Below are 25,748 nucleotides of genomic sequence, written 5' to 3'. Positions count from 1 at the left end.
GTACTTCCTAATTCTTAAGCAGATGTGTGTTTAACCAGTTTGCCTCAATAGGGGCTCACAGTTAATTTTGCTACAGGGCCCCCTAGTGGGCTAATATGGACCTCAACATTAGACACAATACCTCTATTTTAACTAAAAGCAGGGTTTGTATATCTACTTTTATATATATTCTCCTATAATAGAGCCCTTTTAAAGCCCAATCAACCAATTCAATGTAATAAAAAAGAGAGACAATTGAATGTTGAAGTTTATCTGAAACTAATGAAGTTCATTTACTCAGGACCTTCAACACAATTTTGAGGTACATATACTCCCAGTTCTTTCTACTTCATACTGCTACTTCGCCAAATACAATAGTACAAAACACAAGATCAGCTTTGTAAGTATTTGTTATAAACTACGCAGCTGTAGTTAAATTCAGCTCCACCCTGACTAACAGCACAATGCTTCTTACACATACTTACAGGCATAATCTTAATCCAATAATATAATTTATAATAATACATAAGAACACGTTCAATTCATGCACTGTGTTGTGATCTGGATACTTCCTCCACCGCTGTGCTTTGCCATTACGTAACAGATGAACTGAATGTTGTTTGTGGTGCTCAAATCTTTTAAAAACTGACATTTCCTGATCACATTTTGCGATATTTTGTGTCCCAAGCACAAAGGGCTGGACACCACAAGAAGAAGGTCAGATCAGTTTAACGCAACAATTTTCACTCCACCACCAGGTGACATCAGATCTCATACAAATCCATCGGTTCGTCTGTTGTTAATATCCAGATGGGAGCTGTTTGGGTGTTCCTTGTGAAGATCAAAGCCAATAAACACTGGTTCAAGTGATGCAAAAATGGATAATAATCATGCAAACATACCATGGCTGCAGCTGTTTAGATAATATGAGTGAACTGAATGCAGCGACGATCGTCTCTCAGTCAACACTGGAAGCTCCAGGAAAAGGTGTGATGTTGTACTTCAGTGTGTCTGCAGAGTCAAGGTCCAAATCGGAGAGACCAGCAGGGCTAAATGTTTCACTAGCATGAGGTTGTGCAATAGACGACAGATTACATGAACCCTGGGTTTGATAACTGTGTTCCCCTTTCACCTCAAATCCACTCACCCCCACAAACAAACAAACAAACACCTCAGCCCAAAGGTTATTTGATGTGAAGAGCAAGTTTAAACAGGCACAGAAGCAAAAGTCCATCAAGAACCACAGATTTACAAGTTTTTGTCAGACGGGGTTTACCACTATCCTTATGACTTCAGAAGCTCCGAACATCTAAAAAAGATCTTATAATCAACAGTCAAAGACATAACTAAGAGGCAAATCATTTTTATTAGGGAAGATGTCAGTGGTATAACAACTTTTACGTTCCCCCCTTTATTCAAGGAAAATAAAAGTCAGAAAAAATCATCTTCAAATTACTCCAAGTTTTTTTCTCAGCGAGCTGCTGTGACAGAAACTACTGTGACTGTATTTTTAGTTTGAAGCTATTTTTAATTAAAAATGTGTCCGAGATGCAGGTCGGCATGTAAGACAGAGGCAACCAGAAGAACTTGGCGTCCCACCCAGGAGAGTAGCGAGTGCGAGGGTGAACGGCAGAGATGGCGTGCTCCATACAGCTGACCACCTTCATCAGGTCCCCGTCACTGAGCAGCCTGAAACGTTCATCCAACTTTGCAAGAGCTGAAAGAGAAGATGTTCACACAAGGGGTTTACACGCAGGGCAACGCTTTATTTCACAGCTCCATAAATCCCTGATTTGTTCCTAAAAATTTCCCAGGAAGTTTCTTGGAAAATACAGAAAAGGTTCATCTTGATATTCAGTGATTAATAGAAGTGGATGTGCATCTTGTTTCTGTGCCACCAGTGAGCATTAGATCCCTAACAAAAGATGAGAATGAGGAAGAACACCAGAACTTCTTTTGAATCAGTGCCAAAAACATTTCTAAGACCTGACCTTTTCTCTAAATTAAAACTCTGGAAACCAAGCGAACAAAGATAAAGAGCAGATCTGACCCCGGGCAAAAGCAGCCGTAGATCTCACGCTGACTATCTAAATATATCACCCAATAATTTCCTGTAATGAAGCAAAGTTTTGATCTCGCCTGAGTGCAAAACCGGAGGCTGAAACACTCCACTGGTGTGACGGACCGGTTAGACCAGATTCAGCAAGTTATCTACAAGAGCTTCAAACCCCTGCATTAGCCCGCCCTACTATATAGCAGAAATAAAGCCTGCAACAAAAAACAGTCATGGTCTCTATAGCTCATTTCCTCGTTCAAGACAGCTGTACAGAGGGTGAAGTTTTATAGAGTTCACTTGTTTAAATTTTATTAAGGCTTAAAGTTACACATAATTACAGGCATGGCTACTTTGAGTGACAGCTAACCACTGAGTTTCAGCAACTCCATGTTCTGTGATGTGTTAAGCTGCAGCCATAAAAATAACAGAACAAGTTCATCGTTATTAACAAAATAATGTTCATGCGACTCACAGAGCTTCAAGAAGTCTGTTCCGTAGTCGTCCTTCACATTCTGAGGCAGTCTGTCCCACAGCTTCATCACGTTTTTTCTCACCATCACTGTGTCGGTCACGTTGGTTTTGAAGAAGCCTGGCTCAATGCATGCCACCTTGACTCCAAACGGCGCCATGCTCAAACTGGAACACATAGAAGGTCGCTGTGAGCCAAGGCGACGCTCATGAGGCAGAGAGCTTACCTTCAGCATGAACAGGTTGCATACGGTCTCACCGCAGACTGTCACTGAAGGCCTCCACTCCGTACTTGGACACGCAGTACGGTCCACCGAACAGGCTGATGCGCCCAAACACGCTGGAGACGTTTACCACTCTGCCTCTGGCCATCTTGATGAGAGGGAGGACGCTCAGCGTTGTATCGATGACTCCGCACAGATTGACAGACAGCATGCCCTTGTAATCCTCTATCGTGAGCCAGTCAGTGGGACCGGACGGCAAAGAGACGCCGGCGTTGTTCACAACAGCCCACAGGCCTGGACGACAAACACAAGGAAATGAAACTCAGAACGCTCACGTGCACTTTGCATCACCTGCATGTGAAATCACTGCTTCAGCCTGTGTGTGTCCACTCTCATGTCTGTGCCACAGCCAGCAGCTGGTTAGCTTAGCTTAGCATGAAAACTGGAAAACAGACAAACAGAAAAGAAGCAAATGCACTCACCCTTCTGTCCAACCAAAGTCTTGATGACAGCTGCTGCTTTGCTGACGCTTTCAGAGTCGGAGACATCCAGGGGAACGGTCGTCAGTCTGTCGGAGGACACCTTCTTCAGCTCGTCCTCGCCTTTCTCAGTGTAACAGCCTGCGATCACACGGTAGCCCAGCTGGTCCAGGTGTCTCGCGAGGAGATTACCGAACCCAGAGTCGCAGCCAGTGATGTAGACATACTTATCGTCCTTGTTGGGCACTCTTTTGCTTTCCTTGAACCAGCGGTACACGAAGCAGAGAGCCACCAGTCCGAGGACGTACAGGAACATTTTTCTGAGGAGAAGAAAGTACATTATTGACAAACTGTTTGCCTGATCTTTGCCATCTGGAGGTGGATGGTTTCCTAAAAAACAGACTGAGTTAAATAAGAAATAACTCATTTAACATATTGATACTGTATGGGTTTCTAAAAATGCAGAGAATATTTTGCTGGATAGCACTGATGCAGAGAGAAAGGGTCCAAACTTCTTCCCACCATATAACTGGGATACTTGGACATAAGAGCTAAAAACATCTGTTTGTGGATAATTTAAATGGTAATTTTACAATATTACATTTGGAGCGAAGCAAAAAAAAGGAAGTCCACCTGCTTTAAGATAAAGGTCTGGATGGCTGACCTCCGAGCACTCATTCGTCTCTGCTCCTCGATATAATACAGCAGCTGTATTTGCAAATGCAAACATACGGAAAGGGTTTGCACCAACAGAAATGCGACTGCTACTCTGAATGCACACATGATCACCATAGCCAAATGAAATGTAAACATAGATCGCACCTTTGGCACAGGTGCAAGTTCTGGCACATGTGATGTTGGCTACCTAAAACTCTGTTTTTCTCCGTTTTTCTCCGTTTACATGCAAACGTGCAACCGAAGTTTTCCAAAATCTCCACTCTGGCCAGAGTTTTTAGAATGCATCGTTTTCAGAGGCAAATTCTCCGTTTGTGTGTAAACGAAGGGCACAAACGAAGGGAAATGTCTCCCTTTTTCAAAATATCTGTGTACGTGTAAACGGGGCTTTAGAGACTCAGAGGATCCTAACAAACTTCAATATGTCTTCAGAGAAAAGCCAGAAAACTTACGTGTTTATGTTCCGCAGAGGTGTGAGCCGCCACCACAAACTGCAAGTTGGAGCAAATGTGGGCAAACTTTACCTGATTTTAATTTTCTTCTTCTTCTTTGAGGCTTTATGGCAGCTGACATCCAGGGTGCTGCATCACTGCCATCTTCTGGTTTTCGTCCTCATCTTTACCCATTTGAAGGGGAGATAAAGCAGCATCTCCTCAGCGCCGCCTGTCCGGTCCTTGCTCATTGTCCTCCACTCGCACTGAAACCCACCTGGTATCAGTCTGTCAGCAAGACCATGAAAAACCGTTTTAACCAAAATAATAAACTCGTTCGATGCAACATACGTTACATTAGCACATTCATAAAATAGTGTACTATTAGGCAGCCAAAAGTGATCAGAAAGTACTGAATGTGTTCAATAAAGCAGTATATTAAACTTTATTTAATATACTGCTCCTCATACAAACACTTTTTTACTTGATTATTGCCAGAGATGTTCACAAGTCTTTTTTTGCAAGTCCCAGTCAAGTCTCAAGTCTTTGGTCACGAGTCTGAATCAAGTCTCAAGTCTTTGTGGGGTAAGACTTGGCCAAGTCTCAAGTCTTTGGTCACGAGTCCAGTCAAGTCTCAAGTCTCTAAAAAAAATAAATCTCTCATGTCTCTTCTTGTTTTAATGAGCCTTCTATCATCTGATGCTATTCGGTCTACTAAGAATACTGCACAGCTGTATCTCAGAAATTCAAAGCATCTACTGTAATATTATCTCTCCTTTATCTATTAGCATAAAGTATCAGTACTGATTAGTTGTAATTATGTTACCCAGTAAACGTCATGTTAACGCCGCTCCATGTGTGACAAGCAAACTAACATTTACTTATCTATTCAAATATTCAGTCACAAAGCTGGTAGCAAGCTAAGTTAAACATAGCTGATGCTGAGCTAAACATGTTTGCTAACCGTCCAAATGCGCTAATGTGACTTATTCGGGTGAGTTTCAGGTGCCTGATAAAATTTGATGTGGTTGATCCAGCGTCCTCAATCTTGCTACCGCAGACTTTGCAGTCAGTGCTTCTTTTGTTGGTGCCGTCTTGTTTGAAGTTTTTATAACCAAACGTAATTACAAAGGGTACAGCAGCAGCTGCGTGTGTGTCGGTCGCCAATAGCTGTGTCCCAATTCAGGGGCTGCATCCTTCGGAGGATGGATTTGAAGGCCGATTACGTCATAACGCTGCGCGAAGGCTGTCCCAATTCGTCCGAATTCGAAGGATCCTCCAAATGCAGCCGACAAATGCGTCCTCCTTTTCCCTGTATTTGGAGGATGCGTCGCTACTATCCTTCACGGCCTCCCATATCCCAAGATGCTTTGCGCACCGATTGTTTTTTTTTAATAATGGCGACCTGTTGATATGAGGAGCTCAGTTAACTGTTAGCCTTATTAAAACTCTTCACTTACAAATGTTACAAGCTCGCATGTCAACTAATATCTTATTTTGGGTGAATACTCGATTGTGATTGGCTGCAGGTCTCCGTTAAAAAGTGTTGTAGCACAACTATAAAAACGTTCCGGTCAAATAGCCTGATTGTTCTAAATTTTTGCGCTGGCTCAAACGCTAGTTGGTAACCGTGGCAACAGAAACTCAGAACATGCATTATTTCACAGTTTATTTATCACAACGGCAAGACAGGAGACAACATGAGTGACTTTATAGTTTCCTTTAACCACATTTAATGATCAGAGTGAATGGTGGATAATATTTCTTGCAATAAAAATGATTTAGGAAACTATCTGTGGACTTTGAGTCTTTGAAACAAAATTTGACATCATCCTCTGGACACACACAAGCGGTAAGAGGTGCACTTGCCCTCTGAAACGATACTTTGTATCACGTAACATAACGTTAAGCAATCATGTCACTTCCCTCCTCTGATTAGGTCTAATATAACAGCTGCGCCGACCGAGCTGCAGGTTCTGTGGCCAGAGCCGGTTACCTTGGCAACGCGTCACAACGAGCGATATTAAATAGTCCACTCAGTCGATTTTAACGGTAAAAAAAAAAAAAAAAAAAAAAACATTAACGTATTAATAATTGATTTAATATTTATTTCTTTTGTAAGTGACCATGGTAAAAGCGGGATAACGCCCTTCGAGGTGTCCATTTTCAGAAATGAATGGACGACGCGGAGGCGTGAACCGTCCGACGCGAAGCTGTGAAGATATTCACATCAGGTGAATTTGTAAGTTGTATAATAGGCTACATTTCGCGCCTCTTACAAGCGATGGGAGCTGTACGGGCGCATCTCTGCACCCCGTACGTGTGTTTTTCCCGGGTTAGGAGGGAAGAAGTTATGACGTCGTGACGCAATCACGAAATGCTCCGAAGGCTAGACCGTCCCATTTCACGATAGTTGATGCGGCCGACGGAGGGTCCTCCGAAGGACCCAGCCTCCGGAGACCGCGTAGGCTGGGTCCTCCGAAGGATGCAGCCCCTGAATTGGGACACACCTATAGTGTCATCTGAGGTACTAATGCGTGGGGCTGCGACCCGCGCACCCGATGCGTAATATGGTTACCATGGTTACCATGTCAAAAAGGAGGGAATGACATTAAGCTCGTCAGAAAAAAAGAAAAAAAAGAAAAGAAAGGAAAAAGGAAAACATAATGATTGTTCACGAGTCCCAAAACACGAGTCCGAGTCGAGTCTGAAGTCTTTTGAGCACGAGTCCAAGTCAAGTCTGAAATCTCTCTGTGCGCCACTTAAGTGGGACTCCAGTCCAAGTCGCAAACTCGAGTCCCCATCTCTGATTATTGTGCAGCTGTAGTGTGACAGCAATCACTTCAGTAACTTTTTAAAAACAACTTCAGGCCAGAAGTCTGGCCTTTTTTTACAGTCATTATATTGTAAATGACCCAAATAACATGTTGTTTCTAAAGGGTTTCAATTCATTTCATGTTAAAAAGGTCTGTGCTTTTATTTTGAAATCTGAAAAACCGGAAGTCTAAAAGAGACGAAAACGGGAGGGAAACTATGTAAAGTACACATGAAAAATGATATTAAATGCAATATTTCTGTCTAATATAGCACCTGGCTGAAGAGGGCACAAGGTTTGTCTATGTTTTATTTCACACTGTGTGCATTTTGAGTCACTTTATTATACGTCCTTAAGTAGTTTTGCAGAGTCTGAGAAATGTGCAAGTAAAGCTAGTATATCGCCATATTAGCCCTGTTGTTAGCATGACAGCTTTATGAAGGGTTTTGTTCGTGTGAAACGCTTCTGTTTAAGAAATATATAATTTCCAGTGACAAATGGATCTGATATGAAAGAGGAATTAGGAAGAAGCAGTAATTCATGCATAGGAATGCTGTTTCTTACATTTTAAGTTAACATTTGCTAAAATGTGAATAAATATGTTGAGGTAAAAATGTATAGGACATTAAGGCACTCCAATGTAGAGATTGTTAGTAGTGATTTAGGTTAAAAGAGTTAAAAAGGGATTTTAAGAAGACATTTCATTGTTATGTGTAATTCAAATATTTTGTTTTATTTTGCTTTCTCACTAGCTCTTAGGGTGTGTTCAAGTTGTGTTCATGGTATTCAAGGACAAGTTGTGGAACAATCAAATGATTATTGAAGCACCTTTGAACCATCAGTCAGAGAGCCAGACCATTATTCAGCCAGGGATGCTACATTATTGCTTGTCACTGTTATATTTTCAAGATAAATTAAAGTCTAGAAATGGGTGAAGGGTGATCAAGATAAATCTAAACAAGTTTTAACACCGTTTGAGTCTGAGATCATAAGAGCAGTCACAAAAATTTTAAACAGTTTTTTATACGTTAAACATTGAGAAACTTGTCAAGACTCCTGCTCTCTTCTTTCTTTCTTCATATTACACAGAAAAATATTAGCTTTTGTGTTGTAAAAGGGAAGCTAAAAACGGCAATGAGGAAGCTGAGTTTAATCATGAGTCACTAATAACACCATTACAGTATTTGAATTAAATTCTCTGAGGAGAAAGTATTGCACCAAAGTCCGTTTCAGATATAAGACAATTCCTTAAGTGTCCGCAAAAACACGTTACTCCTGCTCCTCCTGCTGTACTGTGACATAACGTGATTAACTGCATGTTTAGTTTGGGGTTAGGCACCTCCAATACCATCAGCTGAAATGTTAAGACCAGTTTAATACCCCATTTGAACTTGAGCATACACACCGTCTCATAAAAAAATGCATTTAAACCCACACGCCCGTATCAGAGTGTACTTCCTAATTCTTAAGCAGATGTGTGTTTAACCAGTGTGCCTCAATAGGGGCTCATAGTTAATTTTGCTACAGGGCCCCCTAGTAGGCTAATATGTCCACGACAGCAATGGACCTCAACATTAGACACAATACTTCTAATATTTTAACTAGAAGCAGGGTTTGTATATCTACTTTTATATATATATTCTCCTATAATAGAGCCCTTTTAAAGCCCAATCAACCTATTCAATGCGGATCACATATACAATGACACATGTAATAAAAAAGAGAGACAACTGAATGTTGAAGTTTATCTGAAACTAATGAAGTCTTCAGGACCTTCAACACAATTTTGAGGTACATATACTCCCAGTTCTTTCTACTTCATACTGCTACTTCGCCAAATACAATAGTACAAAACACAAGATCAGCTTTTGTAAGTATTTGTTATAAACTACGCAGCTGTAGTTAAATTTAGCTCCACCCTGACTAACAGCACAATGCTTTTTACACATACTTACAGGCATAATCTTAATCCAATAATGTATAATAATACATAAGAACACGTTCAATTCATGCACTGTGTTGTGATCTGGATACTTCCTCCACCGCTGTGCTTTGCCATTATGTAACAGATGAACTGAATGTTGTTCGTGGTGCTCAAATCATTTAAAAACTGACATTTCCTGATCACATTTTGCGATATTTTGTGTCCCAAGTACAAAGGGCTGGACACCACAAGAAGAAGGTCAGATCAGTTTAACGCAACAATTTTCACTCCACCACCAGGTGACATCAGATCTCATACAAATCCATCGGTTCGTCTGTTGTTAATATCCAGATGGGAGCTGTTTGGGTGTTCCTTGTGAAGATCAAAGCCAATAAACACTGGTTCAAGTGATGCAAAAATGGATAATAATCATGCAAACATACCATGGCTGCAGCTGTTTAGATAAGAGAACATGAGTGAACTGAATGCAGTGACGATCGTCTCTCAGTCAACACTGGAAGCTCCAGGAAAAGGTGTGATGTTGTACTTCAGTGTGTCTGCAGAGTCAAGGTCCAAATCGGAGAGACCAGCAGGGCTAAATGTTTCACTAGCATGAGGTTGTGCAATAGACGACAGATTACATGAACCCTGGGTTTGATAACTGTGTTCCCCTTTCACCTCAAATCCACTCACCCCCACAAACAAACAAACAAACACCTCAGTCCAAAGGTTATTTGATGTGAAGAGCAAGTTTAAACAGGCACAGAAGCAAAAGTCCATCAAGAACCACAGATTTACAAGTTTTTGTCAGACGGGGTTTACCACTATCCTTATGACTTCAGAAGCTTCGAACATCTAAAAAAGATCTTATAATCAACAGTCAAAGACATAACTAAGAGGCAAATCATTTTTATTATATGGGAAGATGTCAGTGGTATAACAACTTTTGCGTTCCCCCCTTTATTCAGGGAAAATGAAAGTCAGAAAAATCATCTTCAAATTAGTGCAAGTTGTTTTCTCAGCAAGCTGCTGTGACAGAAACTACTTTGACTGTATTTTTAGTTTGAAGCTATTTTTAATGAAAAATGTGTCCGAGATGCAGGTCGGCATGTAAGACAGAGGCAACCAGAAGAACTTGGCGTCCCACCCAGGAGAGTAGCGAGTGCGAGGGTGAACGGCAGAGATGGCGTGCTCCATACAGCTGACCACCTTCATCAGGTCCCCGTCACTGAGCAGCCTGAAACGTTCATCCAACTTTTCAAGAGCTGAAAGAGAAGATGTTCACACAAGGGGTTTATACGCAGGGCAACGCTTTACTTCACAGCTCCATAAATCCCTGATTTGTTCCTAAAAATTTCCCAGGAAGTTTCTTGGAAAATACAGAAAAGGTTCATCTTGATATTCAGTGATTAGACCATAGTCAGCAAGTTATCTACAAGAGCTTCAAACCCCTGTATTAGCCGCCCTACTATATAGCAGAAAAAAAACATGTTAGCCTGCAACAAAAGTCATGGACTCTATAGCTCATTTCCTCGTTCAAGACAGCTGTACAGAGGGTGAAGTTTTATAGAGTTCACTTGTTTAAATTTTATTAAGGCTTAAAGTTACACATAATTACAGGCATGGCTACTTTGAGTGACAGCTAACCACTGAGTTTCAGCAACTCCATGTTCTGTGATGTGTTAAGCTGCAGCATTAAAAATAACAAGCTCGTTGTTATTAACAAAATAATGACAGACAATGACATAATGACTCACAGAGCTTCAAGAAGTCTGTTCCGTAGTCGTCCTTCACATTCTGAGGCAGTCTGTCCCACAGCTTCATCACGTTTTTTCTCACCATCACTGTGTCGGTCACGTTGGTTTTGAAGAAGCCTGGCTCAATGCATGCCACCTTGACTCCAAACGGCACCATGTTCAAACTGGAACACATAGAAGGTCGCTGTGAGCCAAGGCGACGCTCATGAGGCAGAGAGCTTACCTTCAGCATGAACAGGTTGCATACGGTCTCACCGCAGACTGTCACTGAAGGCCTCCACTCCGTACTTGGACACGCAGTACGGTCCACCGAACGGGCTGATGCGCCCAAACACGCTGGAGACGTTTACCACTCTGCCTCTGGCCATCTTGATGAGAGGGAGGACGCTCAGCGTTGTATCGATGACTCCGCACAGATTGACAGACAGCATGCCCTTGTAATCCTCTATCGTGAGCCAGTCAGTGGGACCGGACGGCAAAGAGACGCCGGCGTTGTTCACAACAGCCCACAGGCCTGGACGACAAACACAAGGAAATGAAACTCAGAACGCTCACGTGCACTTTGCATCACCTGCATGTGAAATCACTGCTTCAGCCTGTGTGTGTCCACTCTCATGTCTGTGCCACAGCCAGCAGCTGGTTAGCTTAGCTTAGCATGAAAACTGGAAAACAGACAAACAGAAAAGAAGCAAATGCACTCACCCTTCTGTCCAACCAAAGTCTTGATGACAGCTGCTGCTTTGCTGACGCTTTCAGAGTCGGAGACATCCAGGGGAACGGTCGTCAGTCTGTCGGAGGACACCTTCTTCAGCTCGTCCTCGCCTTTCTCAGTGTAACAGCCTGCGATCACACGGTAGCCCAGCTGGTCCAGGTGTCTCGCGAGGAGATTACCGAACCCAGAGTCGCAGCCAGTGATGTAGACATACTTATCGTCCTTGTTGGGCACTCTTTTGCTTTCCTTGAACCAGCGGTACACGAAGCAGAGAGCCACCAGTCCGAGGACGTACAGGAACATTTTTCTGAGGAGAAGAAAGCACATTATTGACAAACTGTTTGCCTGATCTTTGCCATCTGGAGGTGGATGGTTTCCTAAAAAACAGACTGAGTTAAATAAGAAATAACTCATTTAACATATTGATACTGTATGGGTTTCTAAAAATGCAGAGAATATTTTGCTGGATAGCACTGATGCAGAGAGAAAGGGTCCAAACTTCTTCCCACCATATAACTGGGATACAATATTACAGTTGGAGCGAAGCAAAAAAAAAGGAAGTCCACCTGCTTTAAGATAAAGGTCTGGATGGCTTCTGGGTCACAGAAATGTTTGGTTTGATCCTCTGTGTGGAAATCGACTGAGAAGATAGGATCTAAACAAAACCCACTGCATCAAAAACTCCAGCCGCTGTGTGTGTGTGTGTGTACTCATTCGTCTCTGCTCCTCGATATAATACAGCAGCTGTATTTGCAAATGCAAACATGCGAAAAGGGTTTGCACCAACAGAAATGTGACTGCTACTCTGAATGCACCCATGATCACCATAGCCAAATGAAATGTAAACATAGATCGCACTTTTGGCACAGGTGCAAGTTCTGGCGTATAATGTGACGTCGGATACCTAAAACTCCGTTTTTCTCAATTTACATGCAAACGTACAACCGAAGTTTTCCAAAATCTCCACTCAGGTCGGAGTTTTTAGAATACATCGTTTTCAGAGGCGAATTCTCCGTTTGCGTGTAAACGAAGGGAAATGTCTTCGTTTTTCAAAATAATCTGTGTACGTGTAAACGGGGCTTTAGAGACTTAGAGGATCCTAACAAGCTTCAATATGTCTTCAGAGAAAAGCCAGAAAACTTACGTGTTTATGTTCCGCAGAGGTGTGAGCCGCCACCACAAACTGCAAGATGGAGGAAATGTGGGCAAACTTTACCTGACTTTGATTTCCTTCTTCTTCTTTGAGGCTTTATGGCAGCTGACATCCAGGGTGCTGCATCACTGCCATCTTCTGGTTTTCGTCCTCATCTTTACCCATTTGAAGGGGAGATAAAGCAGCATCTCCTCAGCGCCGCCTGTCCGGTCCTTGCTCATTGTCCTCCACTCGCCCTGAAACCCACCTGGTATCAGTCTGTCAGCAAGACAAGGAAAAAGCGTATTAACAAAAATAATAAACTCCTTCAATGCAACATACATTACATAAGAACATTCACTGCACTGGCGGTGTAGGAAATCTGATTCACATCCCCTGCCGGAAGCCTGGCCTTTTTTACAATCATTATATTGCTTGTCACTGTTATGTTTTCAAGATAAAGTAGAGTCTATAAATGGGTGAAGGGTGATTGATAACCAATTACCACTCACGGTATACACAGTCATGATACATCTTCATAACTTCCTTACACATGAGAACTAAACAATACACAGTCAACAGAAATACGTGTGGAAAAACGGGACGGTTAGTAATGTAAATATAAAATAAATGACCGTTCGTACGAGCGCCTTAATCATTAGCGACACGCACTTCGTAGCGCCGTATAATAACAAGTACAGACTAACAGCGCGACAGTAACATGCATCCGATAATCACAACACAACTCAAACTCACTTCTCTCTGGACACACATCAACTCAGAACCGGGTGATAAACTAACATGCGGCGGCATACGAACTTCGACCACTCGATGCAAAAACTACTACCGACAGTCTCTACTTCTGTCTCTACTTCCAGCAGTACACAGCTTGACCGGGCGCCCCTAGTGGTCGGAGTCTGCACATCACCTGCCCTGCCACACAAAATCTGAACAAGTTTTAACACCGTTTGAGTCTGAGATTATAAGAGCAGTCGCAAAAATTTTAAACAGTTTTTTACACGTTAAACATTAAAGTAATGAGAAACTTGTCAAGATAAGACTCCTGCTCTCTTCTTTCTTTCTTCATATTACACAGAGAAATATTAACTGTTGTGTTGTAAATGGGAAGCTAAAAACGGCAATGAGGCAGCTGAGTTTAATCATGAGTCATTAATAACACCATTACTGTATTTGAATTAAATTCTCTGAGGAGAAAGTATTGCACCAAAGTCCGTTTCAGAAATAAGACAATTCCTTAAGTGTCCGCAAAAATTCTTTCTTCGGCTTGGTCCAGTTTTTCTTGTAGCTCTCACCACAGAAACTTTGAAAATGGCGGTGTTGTTGTGCTGCGACCATAGGGCTGCGACTGAACCGAAAATTACGTTCTGAACGGACCAATCACAGTCCTCGACGTTCACGTCAGGATTTTTTGGAGGTGCGCGTCAGGCTACGGCGTAGGGTTCGCGTAGGCTTCTGCGTCGCGGCGACTCCTGCTCCTTCTGCTGGACTGGACATAACGTGATTAACTGCATGTTTAGTTTGGGGTTAGGCACCTCCAATACCATCAGCTGAAATGTTAAGACCAGTTTAATACCCCATTTGAACTTGAGCATACACACCGTCTCATAAAAAAGGTAATACCATGTTTGTGAACTTTACAACACACACGAAATCATACCTACACCGTACAGTGTTCAGCGGTGTTAATTGTTAGATAACGGGTTAGATGTTAATCTGAATGGGAGAAATCTCGGGCAGCTGTCGATGTCCAGATGATGACGCTGGGGACACAATGGGACACGTGTGTTCGTTTATTTGCTGCATGTCATGTAGTTATAAAGAAGGAACTCCGCAACTTTAACCCAGCTGGCCGTGGAGTAACTGTCCGCGGGGAAGAGCCATCAGTGTTATCACAGCGTGACTCTGACGGGAGCCCCGCCTACCTGTGCTATTATCAATCACCTGTTATCAATAATTACCGGCTGTAAAGAAGGAGCAAATTCCTCTTTTCTTCTTGTCCTATCGGGCATTAACCCCCCGAACATCTGCTTGATTACCATTATTATATCTCCATGTTTTCTTATTGCATCACATATTTCATACATTCATATTTTATGTTCTAATTCTTGTGAAATGAGGAAACTTCACCCTATTGAGTGGAGGGTTAAAAGTACAGTGGTGGAAAGTGACAAATGAATTACAGAGGTGAAGGTACCAATGACACACACAATTCATTGGAGTATGTTTAAAAACGATCTGAAATTAATAATTAACGCTTCAGCAGGTGGAATGTGAATACAAAGCCTTCCCTTGTCTGTAGAAAAGTGTCTGCTTTACTTATTTAGCCTTGTAAGAATGAATAATAGCTCATTAAAAGTTGTGGATTAATTAAAGCTTCATGAAGCCACCCTAAAGTCATCTCATTTTCTAACAGACAGGGAGCAAACCTTCACTATCCATGACATTTTATTTGGATTATGTTTGTATTTACACTTTACACTTAACACTTGAACATAACTAATGGCTTTACAGTCATTAAAACCAATTTTTCAATCACTTATGATAAACACATTTATACCAAAGGATACTTCTGTAACCTTATGTGAGTAAATTCCACATTTTAAAAATCCCACTGTTTGTTTTTCAAAATAACTACAATAGTAGCCGTCAATCCACCATAACTTTGTTGGGCCTTTCAAATGCAGACTAGTAAAGGTCATAATGCTGACACAATCCTTATCAGTCTAATGGGAGTGTAGATAATGGGAAAGGACGAGCATGTAAATAGGACAGGTGTTTACTACGATGAGCCTCAGTGGTAGATTTCTGAAGAAGCCAGACGTTCATCGAGAAGTCCAGGTACGGCATGTTTTGCTCTTTTTCCTCCTTAAACTGCAGTGATGTGTTAGTACTTAACCAGAATTTAACTCTGGTGGTTGCTGTTGTCGTTGGAAAAACGTTGCAAAGCAAAAAATTGTACCATCAAATCAACTCACTTTGCTTTTAAAAATGTTTCTAATGCGATGGAGTTCTACTCAGAGCATGTCACAACTTTCTGGTCAGACAGCTACTGGCTGTTAACATATTTAACATTTTAAGTAATACACAAATGTTTTCAGAACAAGTTTTGTAGATGTACACATGGACTGAGATGTGTCTGAAACCTTGGCTCTGTCGATTTTATTTTAAAATGATACTCCATTTAACTGCATGGATCCCACTGATCAACATCTAAATTATAATTTAGATTATCTTTGAACCGCAGCTGCCACGTGAGGATACGTCTGCCAGAGTCAGGCCAGCAAATATGAAGAAATCAGGCAAATTAACAACACCTGCAGGTGAAAGAGGTGAGCGATCCAGATTCATAAAAAAGAACAAAACAAACAAACAAAAATAACAAGTAATGACAAGTAATTCTAAGCTTTCTCTCTCTTTTGTGGCAGATGTTGAGAAGGGGTAAGTTTGTACGACAAGATTGACATTTTCCACATTACACAATGTGTCAGGCCACAATATGTTTGCGGTTGTTATTGAATATTCCTGGGACTTACTTTAATTTCCATGTGTTACAGAGACGAGAAGAAAAAAGAGAAAACACCAGGAGTTGGATACTTTCAGCTGGTAAACATACTGTGTCTTTGCTCATACGGAAAGAGGCTCAGTATATTTCACATAACTTTACATTCATTTAGCGCATCCTTTTGTCCAGAGTGACTCAGTCATTGCAATCAAACCGCGTAGGAAGAGCTGGATATCCTCCAAAATAGGGAGTGTATCCCTTTTAAACAGTGCTACAGTTCACGTGCTTACACATGCTCTTTTGATTACGGGCCAGTAAGGATTGATTAGATGTAATCTAAGCAGGTGGAAGATGAAGGTTAGGTTTTGGGCAGCCAAAAATCTGCTTACTCATTTACTGTACTTAAGTTCAATATTGGTGTACTTTACTTAAGTATTACTAATTTCTGCTACTATGTTTCTCCACCACATTTCAGAGGGAAATACTGTACTTTTTTTCTCCACTTCATTTATCTCACAACTATAGTAACTAGTCACTTTTCAGATTAAGTTTTTACATTAAAATATGTTATAAAATAAAGGCCTAAAGGCAAAATAATCCAATATTGCACAAAAAGAGATTAAAGAAAAGTCTAAAATATGAACAGAGGGGTTGGTTGGGAACCAGTAGATTCCCTTACTGTATAATTTAACTTGCTCCATCTTGACTAGCTACAGTAGTAAAATGCTGCAGGCTCACTCATTCATCAATATACATATATAGTATATATGTATATATTATATATTATATACACATACATGTAAAATATTGGTCACAGTCTGCGTTTTTAGAACTTTAGTTCAGGTTATTCAACAGGATTTTAACTGTAGGATTTTTTCATGTAAATGCTATTTTACCTTGCTGTATTTTTACTTTTACTTGAATCATTTTCTTCCCTCTCCAGGCCACTGTACATTTCCTATCTTTGGCATGATCATTAAAAATCAAAAAGAAAGCGAAAATGGCGAGCAAACTACATTTTGCTTTTTTCCAGTTTCGATTTGCCACCTGGAAGGACAAAGTGATGATGGTAGTGGGCGGACTATGCGCCCTCATACACGGTGCAGCCTCCCCTCTCATGCTTCTTGTGTATGGCATGATGACTGACACCTTTGTGGACTATGAGCTTGAAGTGCAGGTGCTGAAAGACCCAAACAAGCAATGCCACAACGACTTCATCCATTGGATAAATGACTCGATATATGAAACAGCTGAAAATGCCACTGTGAGCTGTGGGTAAGTCATTAGCTGATTGTTGATGTGAATGTGTGAATGTTATAGGGGGAAGCTGCTTTTACTCATTTTATCCTCTTGGCAGGGTGGATATTGAAGCACAGATGACCATGTTTGCATATTACTATGTTGGAATTGGATTAGGAGTTCTGGTGGTTAGTTATTTTCAGGTAAGTTTTTATGTTTACCACAGTCAGCTTGAATTTAAAGCCCTCTTTGTGGCTTATGACAGTGTGGCACCTTATATATACATAGAAATGATTTTGTACCGCTCTCATTTTCAACATTAGATTTTCCTCTGGGTTTCAATGGCTGCAAGGCAAACTCAAAAAATAAGAAAGACTTATTTCAGAAAAGTCATGCGAATGGAGATCGGATGGTTTGACTGCAACTCTGTTGGTGAACTGAACACACGGATATCAGAGTGAGTCGGTGCTCTTTATCTGCAAATCAGTACATGGCTGGGAGAATGTTTAACACATGGGTCCTGTCTTCTTTGCAGTGATATCAACAAGATCAACAGTGCCATCGCTGACCAGGTGGCCATCTTCATCGAGAGGCTCTCTACATTTGTGTTTGGCTTCATGGTTGGGTTCATTGGTGGATGGAAGCTGACTCTGGTGGTCATAGCAGTGAGCCCCCTGATTGGGTTAGGTGCTGGACTCATGGCCATGGTAAAGAGCCAGCTGTGAATCAAATGATTTCTTACTACTGGATGGGAGTGCACTACTGCTGCTGTGTGGCAAAGTTTGAATAAGTGAATGATTTTGAGTCGTTTTCTTTCTAAAGGCTGTGGCCAGGCTGACAGGTCGAGAGCTAAAGGCCTATGCAAAGGCAGGGGCGGTGGCTGATGAGGTCCTGTCATCCATCAGAACGGTGGCAGCGTTTGGTGGGGAGGCAAAAGAAGCTGAGAGGTATTTCACTGTTTTCTGAGAGCACAAGAAGCCGTTCTGCTTTGCAAAGGAACCTCTACTATGAAACTGTGAAATCTGTGCAGATATGACACAAACCTTGTGGAAGCTCAGAACTGGGGTGTGAAAAAGGGCGTGATCATAGGCGTTTTTCAAGGATACCTGTGGTGCATCATTTTCCTTTGTTACGCTTTGGCCTTTTGGTATGGATCAAAATTGGTCATCGACACCCAGGAGATGTCCCCTGGAAGTCTTATCCAAGTACGTAAAATTAAATGCATTCATCTTCTGACCCTCTACATAATATCAGTATTTGAAAGACAGTGGATTTGTTTCACTGTGTGGCTGCTGTGTTTTTTTTCAGGTGTTCTTTGGAGTTCTCATGGCAGCCATGAACCTGGGCCAGGCCTCTCCCTGCCTGGAGGCCTTCGCTTCAGGCCGCGCAGCAGCAAAGACCATTTTTGAAACAATTGACCGGGTAACATCAGCACGCTGCTTGAGACTTTATTGCAGATACAATCCAGATTGGAAACAGTGCATTTTAAGATAAATAATCTGTTCTGTTTTATGTTCACAGAAACCAGAAATTGATTGTTTCTCAGAGGAAGGTATGAAATTAGATAGCGTGAAAGGTGACATTGAGTTCCATGACGTTACTTTCTTCTACCCATCCCGGCCTGAAGTCAAGGTACATTTCTTCAACAAGCATTTTTTTTGTGTCTGTTTCTCAGTTCTCAGAATTCAGCTCCACTACATTGACTTTTTTCAGATTCTGAATGATCTGAGCATGCAGATCAAACCAGGAGAAACCACTGCTTTTGTGGGGCCAAGTGGATCTGGAAAGAGCACCACAATCCAGCTCATCCAGAGGTTTTATGACCCAAACCGAGGAATGGTAACAATCTGAGCAACGGCACAGACACGGTGGAAACTTTGACAGCTTTGGTGTGATAAATGTCACATCTGTAATTCTCATTGTCAGGTGACTTTGGACGGCCACAACATTCGGACTTTAAACATCCAGTGGCTCCGATCTCTCATCGGTATAGTGGAGCAGGAGCCTGTGCTGTTTGCTACATCCATTGCAGAAAACATCCGGTTCGGTCGACCTGGAGTAACCATGGAAGACATCATCCAGGCAACAAAGGAGGCTAACGCCTATAACTTCATTATGGAACTGCCTCAGGTACGTTCTCATATTTACATTCAGATCTTGTTTTAGTAATCTAACCTAAGCGGAAAATGAATATGTCATATGTGTGCCACTCATCCACCAGAAATTTGACACTCTGGTTGGAGAAGGTGGAGGACAGATGAGTGGAGGACAGAAGCAGAGGATTGCGATCGCTCGAGCTCTGATCCGAAACCCTAGGATCCTGCTGCTGGATATGGCCACATCTGCCTTAGACAATGAGAGTGAAGCTGTTGTCCAGGAAGCACTGGATAAGGTGAGCCATTCTCTGCCCATAGACTACATAACTGAATGCGCTTTGACCATTAACTTCAGCAACACATCGTGTTTTAATAACAACTTAGTTAAAGGTATGTGGTGTGTGTGGTATTTGCAGGTGCGCACGGGCAGGACAACGATTTCTATAGCCCACCGTCTTTCCACTATTAGAAATGCAGATGTCATCATTGGTTTTGAGCGTGGACAGGCCATGGAGAAGGGGACACACAGTGAGCTAATAGAACGGCAAGGTGTCTACTTCACCCTGGTCACCCTGCAGAACCAAAGCCCATCTGACACAACTGAAGGTAGGTTTCATTATGGGCTGCTAATCATTAGTAAGGTTGCAACTAATGATTATTGGCATTATGAATCAAACTGATCAATTGTCTTTTGATAAATACAATGAAAAAACTTCAGATTTAAAAGAGGTCACTGCTTCTGCTGACCTGATTTCCTCAGGCAGCATGTTCAATAGCTTCAGGGCTCTGAATGCCTACAAATACTTTTCCATAGGAGACATTTTAACCTGTCATTGCATGGAAAATGCAGGTGTAGCTAGTAACCTTAACAGTGGTCCCATTCTATCATAGTGTCTCATTAAGCATTGCCACTGAGCCGGAATACACGTTAATGGAGTGTGTTAATGAAGTTAGAAGCCAATGCTAGTATTGTAGTCACCCCAGACCCCAAAATCCCACCAGTACCAGGAGAGACGATGGGTTGAAACAGACACTTCAAAGCACTCTGCAGGAGCCAGTGGGCAGTGTGTTTGAAGGTCTTTCCTCTGTCCGCTGAAGAGCAACAGAAGCTTCAGTCGCTGTATTAAAGGGGTATCGATTTGTTTTTTTTTCTGCCAGATGTGATCAGTGAAGACTTTGATCGAAAACCAAGGAGTTTTAGCCATGTGAGCCGCAGATCCAGTCAAAGGTACAGTAAATGCAGCTCTTAAAGATTATACCAGAAAACAATGAACTGACAATGAAATGAATTGATATTGTCCATATGTCTCCTGCAGGAGCTCTGTTCGACTGCGATCTCAGAGCAAACTGTCAAGTGAATTTGATGCATCATCAGACATCATACCAGAGAACTTCGATGATCCAGATGGACACGTCGAGCCTGCCCCAATAACACGCATCCTCAAATACAACCAACCAGAATGGCCCTACATGTTGCTGGGCGCACTGGGAGCTGCAGTCAATGGCTCTGTCAACCCCATCTATGCTGTACTGTTCAGCCAAATTCTTGGGGTGAGCGCTGTGTATTTCACATACCCATACCATTGCTTGTGATGGACTCATGTTGTGGTGTAGTATGTTAAAGTGCATATGTCTTTTATGATCTGTGTATTTGCAGACTTTTGGCATTAGTGACTTGGAGGAACAGAGGAAGCAGATCAATGGGATATGTGTTCTGTTCTGTTGTGTGGCTGTGGTCAGTTTCGTCTGCCAGTTTTTACAGGTTTGAGAATCTTCAATATGGAATTATAGAATTATTATTGATGTACAAGAGAGCGGAACAGAGTAATCTGGGATTTGCATGCAGATTGACTCAGATTGAACGTTCCAGGGATATGCTTTTGCTAAGTCTGGAGAGCTGCTGACCCGTCGTCTAAGGAAAATGGGCTTCCAGGCCATGTTGAGACAGGAGATTGGCTGGTTTGATGACCCCAGAAACAGCCCTGGAGCTCTGACCACCAGACTGGCCACTGATGCATCCATGGTGCAGGGGGTGAGTAGCAGCTTTACAGGCCTGTGTCCATATTTCACCTCTTTTATACCACAAAAAAGCATAGTTTTGTTTTGCATGTGGTTGTTCTGGTTTCTGCAGGCAACAGGCACTCAGATCGGCATGATCGTCACCTCGCTGACCAGCATTGGAGCGTCCTTCATCATTGCTTTCTACTTCAGCTGGAAGTTAACTTTGGTGATCATGTGCTTCCTGCCACTCATCGGGCTGTCCGGGGTGTTCCAAGCCAAAATGCTGACAGGTTTTGAAGTTGAAAATAAGAAAGCCATGGAAGCAGCGGGTCAGGTAAGTGCCACAGATCATTGGAAGTGTACATTTCAATGAGAAATCCAAGGCTGCAGTACAAGAGCTTAACTTTCTCTCACAGGTGTCCAGTGAGGCTCTTGCCAACATCAGGACGATTGCAGGCTTGGCCAAAGAGAGCTCATTTGTGGAATCATATGAGGAGCAACTCGAGCTTCCATATAAATCTGCCAAGAGGAGAGCCAACATCTATGGGCTCTGTTTTGGCTTTGCCCAGTGTGTCATCTTTATGGCTTATGCTGCTTCCTTTAGATATGGAGGCTACCTGGTGAGCGCTGAGGGGTTACAGTACATGCTGGTTTTCAGGTTGGTAACTTTATTTCTTTCTTTCTAATGCCTTTGAGTTGAGAGTGTGTCTCGTAGTTTTTCCCATAATTTCCTACAGCTGTTAGCGTATGGAGGGAACTTTTTCAGCACTGATCTGAAAGTATATGATCACATATTGAAACATATTTTCTGTCACGCAATTACCAAACATGAACCCAGTGCTCATATGGTGTTTCTCCAGAGTGATTTCAGCTATAGTTATCAGTGGGACAGCACTGGGCAGAGCATCTTCCTTCACTCCAGATTACGCCAAAGCCAAAACTGCTGCTGCTCAGTTGTTCAAACTACTGGACCGAGTTCCTAAAATCAGCATGAGCCACACAGATGGAAAGAAATGGGTTTGTGAATTCATTAATGGGATGTAAACATACATATTAAGATGCCATTTAGTCATGATGTTACTTTCAATTTGTTAAGCCCAATTATCTATCTTCAGGATAACTTCAAAGGTAAAGTAGAGTTCCTCAACTGCAAGTTCACCTATCCAACTCGTCCAGACACCCAGGTGTTGAATGACCTGGTTGTGTCCGTGAAGCCTGGTCAGACTTTGGCGTTCGTTGGCAGCAGCGGCTGTGGGAAAAGCACCAGCGTTCAGCTGCTGGAAAGGTTCTATGACCCCGATGAGGGCCGAGTGGTATGACATTCATTTTACCAATCACAAATTATGAGTAATCTATTCCAAACCCGCCAACTCTGTCTTAATTATGTCATCTTTTATTTTCAGCTGATTGATGGCCGTCCCTCTCAAAAAGTCAATGTGCCCTTCCTAAGGTCTCAGATTGGCATAGTATCACAGGAGCCCGTGTTGTTTGACTGCAGCATAGCAGAGAATATTCAGTACGGAGATAATACACGCAGTGTCAGCATGGAGGAGATTGTTGAGTCTGCTAAGAAAGCCTACCTTCATGACTTTGTCATGACGTTACCAGATGTGAGTGGAAACATGTAAAAAGTACAACTTTACATGATTGTATTCTGTTTTTATTTCACTTTTTACACAGAGTCACAACGTTTTGTTATCTGGATTTTAGACGTCTCAGACATTGCTCCTGGACACCCCAGAAGTTAGCAATAGAAAGCATTTGATTGTGGTGGTACGGGTTTACAGCACTGTTGACCTTGTGGCCTTTTGCTTTCTCCCTTTTCTTCTCAAATTTGAAGAAATATGAGACTCAGGTTGGTGCCCAGGGCTCCCAGCTGTCAAGGGGACAAAAACAACGCATTGCCATTGCCCGGGCCATCATCAGAAACCCCAAGATCCTACTACTGGATGAGGCTACCTCTGCCCTGGACACAGAGAGTGAGAAGGTATCGTCATCCTTTCCATCAGTAGATCTTTTCATGATATATACATCTCCACATACTTACATGAGACACCAAGAGACCTTAAAGACCGTTCCTGACAAAGCTCTGTTTTCCTGCAGACTGTCCAGTCTGCTCTGGATGAAGCGAGAAAAGGACGAACCTGCATCGTCATTGCTCACCGGCTGTCTACTATCCAAATGTCTGACATCATAGCAGTGATGTCTCATGGAGCTGTCATAGAACAAGGGACACATGGTGAACTCATGGCCAAGAAAGGTGCCTATTATAAACTGGTTACAACAGGCGCTCCTATCAGCTAAGCACCTGCAGCAGCACACGATGGAAATGATTTTGTACGTGTTTTATTGTATATTTGAATGAATGTGTTGTCATCTTCTGGTATCACGCTGAGAAAATCTTCGATGAGGTGCTGGCATTAGATCTATGCAGTGCCCTCAGAGATTGGACAGAAACCATAGGAAGACTTTTTTCGTTTGGGTAGAAATCGTTCCCACCTTGTGTGAAAAATCAGTTTGTTACTAATTATGTAGAGACAGAACTATTTATTGCATATTTAAATGATCATGAGTCATTTTTTTTACATGCAGCTGGCCATGTTTTCTATTGTTGGACTGCATATAATAGGGCACCACCGTGCAGAAAGTTGCGATGCATTTATGGTGAAACAGTTCCAAACCCTGGGTAAAATTAATATTATTTGATATGACTCAGATTTAAAGAATATACCTTAGGGAAAAAACACACTATTCAACCATTTAATTTTCTAGCATGTCGGGCAGTCTATAAGGCTCTGCATCACATTTTCTCCTCTGGAAAGGCACCCTAGAGGGCACTTTATTACGTATCCTTGCACATCAGGCCACCATAGAGGCACTTTATCATCTTTCATCTACTATAGGGTCATCCAAGAGGGCGCTGTTGCAGAGTCCACCGGTGACCATATCATCCAATTTATACAATCCTCAAAGTTTAGATTTTTTTTTTCTCGTGTTTGCTTTTTACCAAAAAGCCTTGATTTAAGCAGTATGAGAAAATCTGGAGGAGTATCCTTAAAACTGAAAAAAAAAAAAAAAAAGTTCATCATTGCTGAATAAATGACAGGATATTGAATTTAAGGGAGTTTTTATAGTTGGATGTGACCATCTAATGAATCCTGAACATTAACATCTTTAACAGTGACAAGAATGTAAAACAGTCGTGTTATCTCATCATTCAGACAAAAATGTGTGCCATTAAAATGTGTTTACTTTCTGATATATTAATGAAATAAAGTGGGAGTGAACAAATGGTAGGCTGCTGAGTGCTTTCATGTTGTTTTGCCCTCAGCACCAAAGTGTAACAAAGTACCCAGACACACAGATGTTTCTTCAGGCTTGGTTTAGCAAGTAGCCTACGCACTTAGGACGGTTACATCATTTGGTGCCAGGCCTCAGGTGCCACCTGATGCTAAGCAACGTCGGACTGGGGACTTTAACTAATCAACCTCATCTAGTTACATCACACACTCTGTTCTGCCTCATTACGTTTTGCATGATTAATATCTGAATTTGCCTGAAGAAACCAAACGACCCATCAGATATTATGTAATTCACACAGAATGAGATGTGTATACACACATCCACAGTTCACACGAGGGTGCTGCAGGAGAGAAAACCTGAAATAATTTAGTGAGTCCTTGAAAGAGATCGCCCCTGTTTAAAGAGTATATATTAATTTGAGGGTTATATTGACCTAAAAGTTATGAGAAATGTTTAGTTTAACTTATTTTTTTTAACTTGGCTTGAATGCAAAATACAGCTCTAACTTAATTTAGTATTTTCTGACTGAGAATGAGTGCTTATGAAAAAATAAACACACATTCTTAAGACAGCCTGACAAACAAGAAAACGCTTTAATCTTTCAAAGAGCCTTTCAAGGTGAGGTTTGACCATGTTTTAGTAAAAAAAAAAAACTTATTTAAATCAAACATTTCTTTGAATCTGTTGTTCACAATGAACTAGCTTAAAAAAAAAACCCCATTGTGCTCCACCACATGTGTCTGGCCATTAATTCTGCACATCTCAAAGACCTTGAACCACACACTGCACTCAGTGTGTGTGTTTGTAAGCAAAATGTATTTCGCTTTGGGCAAAAGTGTCTCTCGAATGAAAGTCATGCAACAGTAGCTTTCCAAATGAGCTCATTAATAAGAAAACTACTGAACTCTGAATTGATAAAAATCATCAAACAGGT

General features: G+C 41.8%; 3 protein-coding genes across 6 annotated transcripts; 1 reads left to right on the top strand and 2 right to left on the bottom strand.

The window, feature by feature from the left end:
* Positions 1-1,327: 1,327 nt before the first annotated feature.
* LOC143330415 (retinol dehydrogenase 7-like) lies at positions 1,328-8,350 on the bottom strand. 2 transcript variants are annotated; one of them, XM_076746989.1, is made up of 6 exons: positions 8,307-8,350; positions 4,334-4,600; positions 3,210-3,526; positions 2,763-3,021; positions 2,508-2,671; positions 1,328-1,696 (listed from the first exon to the last, which is right to left on the bottom strand). In XM_076746989.1, exons 3-6 carry the CDS (start codon positions 3,520-3,522, stop codon positions 1,473-1,475), a joined length of 960 nt encoding a protein of 319 aa, XP_076603104.1. In that variant the 5' UTR covers positions 3,523-3,526; positions 4,334-4,600; positions 8,307-8,350; the 3' UTR covers positions 1,328-1,472. The 2 variants fall into 2 exon arrangements, with proteins under 2 accessions (XP_076603104.1, XP_076603103.1); XM_076746988.1 differs by lacking the exons at positions 4,334-4,600; positions 8,307-8,350 and having other exon boundaries at positions 3,210-3,546.
* Positions 8,351-9,943: 1,593 nt separating this feature from the next.
* Positions 9,944-13,516, bottom strand: LOC143330971 (retinol dehydrogenase 7-like). 3 transcript variants are annotated; one of them, XM_076747771.1, is made up of 6 exons: positions 13,409-13,516; positions 12,737-12,931; positions 11,511-11,827; positions 11,064-11,322; positions 10,809-10,972; positions 9,944-10,316 (listed from the first exon to the last, which is right to left on the bottom strand). In XM_076747771.1, exons 3-6 carry the CDS (start codon positions 11,821-11,823, stop codon positions 10,093-10,095), a joined length of 960 nt encoding a protein of 319 aa, XP_076603886.1. In that variant the 5' UTR covers positions 11,824-11,827; positions 12,737-12,931; positions 13,409-13,516; the 3' UTR covers positions 9,944-10,092. The 3 variants fall into 3 exon arrangements, with proteins under 3 accessions (XP_076603886.1, XP_076603888.1, XP_076603885.1); XM_076747773.1 differs by lacking the exon at positions 13,409-13,516 and having other exon boundaries at positions 9,951-10,316; positions 12,665-12,753; XM_076747770.1 differs by lacking the exons at positions 12,737-12,931; positions 13,409-13,516 and having other exon boundaries at positions 9,951-10,316; positions 11,511-11,848.
* A 3,802-nt stretch (positions 13,517-17,318) lies between these two features.
* Positions 17,319-24,738, top strand: abcb11a (ATP-binding cassette, sub-family B (MDR/TAP), member 11a). Its single transcript, XM_076746740.1, has 23 exons — positions 17,319-17,450; positions 17,533-17,617; positions 17,738-17,871; positions 17,950-18,121; positions 18,237-18,361; positions 18,445-18,619; positions 18,723-18,836; positions 18,936-19,046; positions 19,128-19,253; positions 19,341-19,544; positions 19,636-19,806; positions 19,927-20,116; positions 20,669-20,738; positions 20,827-21,061; positions 21,168-21,272; positions 21,381-21,542; positions 21,642-21,845; positions 21,928-22,169; positions 22,372-22,528; positions 22,627-22,824; positions 22,915-23,121; positions 23,352-23,498; positions 23,615-24,738. Exons 2-23 carry the CDS (start codon positions 17,552-17,554, stop codon positions 23,813-23,815), a joined length of 3,516 nt encoding a protein of 1,171 aa, XP_076602855.1. The 5' UTR covers positions 17,319-17,450; positions 17,533-17,551; the 3' UTR covers positions 23,816-24,738.
* Positions 24,739-25,748: the final 1,010 nt, after the last annotated feature.

Source organism: Chaetodon auriga, chromosome 13 (assembly GCF_051107435.1).
Source record: "Chaetodon auriga isolate fChaAug3 chromosome 13, fChaAug3.hap1, whole genome shotgun sequence".
Lineage (NCBI taxonomy): Eukaryota > Metazoa > Chordata > Actinopteri > Chaetodontiformes > Chaetodontidae > Chaetodon > Chaetodon auriga.
Note: the sequence above shows the minus strand (reverse complement) of the source record. Positions and strands in the feature narration are given on the sequence as shown.

Coding starts and splice junctions, on each gene's coding strand:
- LOC143330971 (XM_076747770.1), bottom strand. CDS start 11,847: ATGTGCTTTCTTCTCCTCAGAAAAATGTTCCTGTACGTCCTCGGACTG. Junction 10,973..11,063: donor GCCTTCAGTGACAGTCTGCG/GTGAGACCGTAT, acceptor TATGTGTTCCAG/TTTGAACATGGTGCCGTTTG. Junction 10,317..10,808: donor AACAGACTTCTTGAAGCTCT/GTGAGTCATTAT, acceptor CTTCTCTTTCAG/CTCTTGAAAAGTTGGATGAA.
- LOC143330415 (XM_076746988.1), bottom strand. CDS start 3,546: ATGTACTTTCTTCTCCTCAGAAAAATGTTCCTGTACGTCCTCGGACTG. Junction 3,022..3,209: donor GACTTTGGTTGGACAGAAGG/GTGAGTGCATTT, acceptor TTTGTCGTCCAG/GCCTGTGGGCTGTTGTGAAC. Junction 1,697..2,507: donor AACAGACTTCTTGAAGCTCT/GTGAGTCGCATG, acceptor CTTCTCTTTCAG/CTCTTGCAAAGTTGGATGAA.
- abcb11a (XM_076746740.1), top strand. CDS start 17,552: ATGACCATGTTTGCATATTACTATGTTGGAATTGGATTAGGAGTTCTG. Junction 19,545..19,635: donor TCATTATGGAACTGCCTCAG/GTACGTTCTCAT, acceptor CTCATCCACCAG/AAATTTGACACTCTGGTTGG. Junction 22,529..22,626: donor ACACAGATGGAAAGAAATGG/GTTTGTGAATTC, acceptor ATCTATCTTCAG/GATAACTTCAAAGGTAAAGT.